Source organism: Cyprinodon variegatus, unplaced genomic scaffold, assembly GCF_000732505.1.
Source record: "Cyprinodon variegatus isolate N-32 unplaced genomic scaffold, C_variegatus-1.0 Scaffold1216, whole genome shotgun sequence".
NCBI classification, from domain to species: domain Eukaryota; kingdom Metazoa; phylum Chordata; class Actinopteri; order Cyprinodontiformes; family Cyprinodontidae; genus Cyprinodon; species Cyprinodon variegatus.
Genome location: NW_015151669.1, coordinates 173008 through 175782, shown reverse-complemented (window position 1 = coordinate 175782; position 2775 = coordinate 173008). Strand labels below are relative to the sequence as shown.

Sequence of the window (2775 nt, the reverse complement as noted above, 5' to 3'; positions counted from 1 at the left end):
GGTCCAGTCATGGTTCCATCTGGTCCATCTAGAGTCGCTGTAGTTCATGAAGGATCCATCCTCAGGTGTTCCTCTGTTCAGCAGTGGTCGGGTTCAGCCTTCCCTAGCTAGACCAGGTCTCTGGGACGGAACATCTTGGACTTCTAGGTTCTCCAGGTAGGTTGCAGGTATAGAACCAGGATGGGTTCCTGGGAGCTTCATGGTGATTCTTCTCAGATCTTTGGCCGTTCAGTTCTCCTTTTTATCAGCACATTTCTTCAGAGCCTGATGAACATCTGACGGTTCTCTGATGCTCCAACATCTCAGCAGCTTCAGGAGAACAGTAGCTGTCTGATGATGATGGAGAATAAGCTCCTGACCTTCTGAGACCAGCTTCCACTGGTTTCTCCAGCTTAGAACTGATGTGAGGTCAGGTATCCACCTGCCTGCTAACTGCTCACCTGCTGCTGAGTCTCTGAGAGGCTCTGTGGTTCTGCTGGTTTCTGAAAACCATCCTCTGCTCTGACAGGAAGTAGATCAGTTTCACCGCCACCAGCAGAGCTGCGCTGCTTTCTGACGACTTGGTCCAGATCTGCTAGAACCTGCTGATGGAGCTGCTGGGGATGGTTCTGGTTCTGGTTCTGGTTCTGCTCGGTTCAGAGGCTCAGAACCAGGTGAATATTAATGTCTCTCTGGGTCAGGATGTTACTCTAACCTGCTCCATTAACGATGGTGACATCCACTGGTTCATGGAGGTCCAGAACCAGTTCACAATAAGAATCGGACAGATCTTCTCTCTAAAGACGTCCAGCTACGACTCTCTGGACTTTAAGACCAAATATCAGATGATTAGAAACCAGCTGGTGATCCAGAACTTCTCTGCTGAGGACAGCAGGAGGTATTTCTGTGGGGAGAAGAAGAACGACTTCAGTGGAGGGACTTTCATCCTCATCCCAGGTAGGAACCACCTGGTTCTGATCCGTTAAACCTGTTAAAGTCTAGAACATTCAGACTGTGGGTTCAAGTTGATAAAACAACAGGAAATGACATCATAACTCTGGATGGTGTGTTGGGGGGGGCGGCAGGGCTCTGTGGTGTTCTGGGATCTTCCTCTAAGGCTCTCTTCGGTCGCTGCAGGTTCTGAATGATAATGATGATGATGATGATGATGATGATGATGATGATGATGATGATGATGATGATGATGATGATGATGATGATGATTCTGTTCTACCTTCTCTTCCTGGTCTACAAACCGCCCAGATCTGTCTAGAGAACAACCCCAGAAGGAGGTGAATGTTTCCGTTCCCATAGTCACTGTTGCTGTAGTTCCTTTAGTTCCGGTTTCTGTAGTTCCTTTAGTTCCGGTTTCTGTAGTTCCTTTTCCTGGAGTGCATGTTCCTGTAATTCCACTGTTCTTGCAGTTACTGTTGTTTTAGTTCCTACTCTTTTATTTCATTTTCCCATAGTTCCTGTTCCAGTAGTTCTTGTTCCATTAGTTCCTGTTCCTGTAGTTCCTGTAAGTCCTGCAGTTCGTGTAAGTCCTGTAATTTCTGTTCCTGTAGTTCCTGTTCCCGTAGTTCCTGTTCCTCTAGTTCCTGTTCCTGTAGTTTGTGTAGTTCCTGTTCACATAGTTCCTGTTTCTTTAGTTCATGTCCCTGTAGTTTATTTTCCTGTAGTTGTTGTTTCTTTACTGCCTGTTGCATTAGTTCTTTTTCTTGTAGTTCTTGTGCCTGTAGTTCCTGTTCCTGTAGTTCCTTTAGTGCCTGTAGTTCCTGTTCCTGTAGTTCCTTTAGTTCCTGTTCCTGTAGTTTCGGCTCAATAGAAAGGCTTCATGTCATTAAGGAAATCTCAAGCTCTGGGTCAGCCGTACCTACATTAACTGTCCTGCAAAGGATTGTGGGAAACTGTAAAGCTCCTAGTGGTGGGTAGGAACCTCAGGATGACTCTTTGAGTCTATAATAGGAATAAACCTGCTTCCTTCCTGTCAGCTCTATTCAGACAGACCTTCATTCTGCTTTGGCTGCAGACTCCTTTACTGATGTGATGAAAGTCTGTGACTGACCTGCAGCTGAAGGTCAGGAACCTCCAGCTTCTGATGAGGAAGCAGCGTCATAAAGAAGGGAGCTTCCTGTGGTATGGCGCCCTCTGGGGGACAGGCGCATTATAACCTGAGTTCTTATGAAGATTTAAATAAATAAACCTTCCAAACATTCAGTGAATGGTGGAGCTAAAGGACACTGAAACTGAAGAAACGGTGACCTTTATCCTCCAAACTCTGCTCTGATGTCACTTCCTGTCTGGTGTTGGTCCAGTTGGTCTGGACCTGCTGATGGTTCTAAAGTCCTGATATCTTCTGTCTCCTCAGACCTCCAATAGAAGCTGGTCTCTCCTGGTTTCTTCACAGAACATCTGCATCTAGAAGCTGAATGAACAGAACTTAGTGTCCCCTCTGTCTTCTTCCAGCTGTTCTGTCCACCAGTCCCTCCGTCCCTGTGGTTGCCCCCACCGCTCCCCCCTGTGACTGTGAAGTCGCCCCCACCGCTCCCCCCTGTGACTGTGAAGCTGAGAGGTTGACCTTCTCCATCTACCGCTCAGCTGTGGTCCTCAGCCTCCTGCTCAGTCTAACAGCAGGTCAGTGTGGTGCTGGACATGAAGACGTTCTGGTGTTCTGGAGGTGGACTGACTCTGCTGATGTTCTGCTGCAGCTTTGCTTTGTTCCTGTTGGAGGAGGAGAAGATTCCAGATGGAGAAAGCTCCACAGCAGCAGGAGGAGCATGAACTGATGGAGCTACC

General features: G+C 47.6%; 1 protein-coding gene across 1 annotated transcript in view; it reads left to right on the top strand.

The window, feature by feature from the left end:
- Positions 1-587: 587 nt before the first annotated feature.
- The window catches only part of LOC107102196, a 6290-nt gene continuing 4102 nt past the window's right edge, over positions 588-2775 (top strand). The window contains exons 1-4 of the mRNA XM_015401403.1: positions 588-936; positions 2446-2478; positions 2512-2613; positions 2688-2769. Coding sequence (XP_015256889.1) covers positions 588-936; positions 2446-2478; positions 2512-2613; positions 2688-2769 — 566 coding nt within the window. The remainder of the gene's footprint in view (positions 937-2445; positions 2479-2511; positions 2614-2687; positions 2770-2775) is intronic.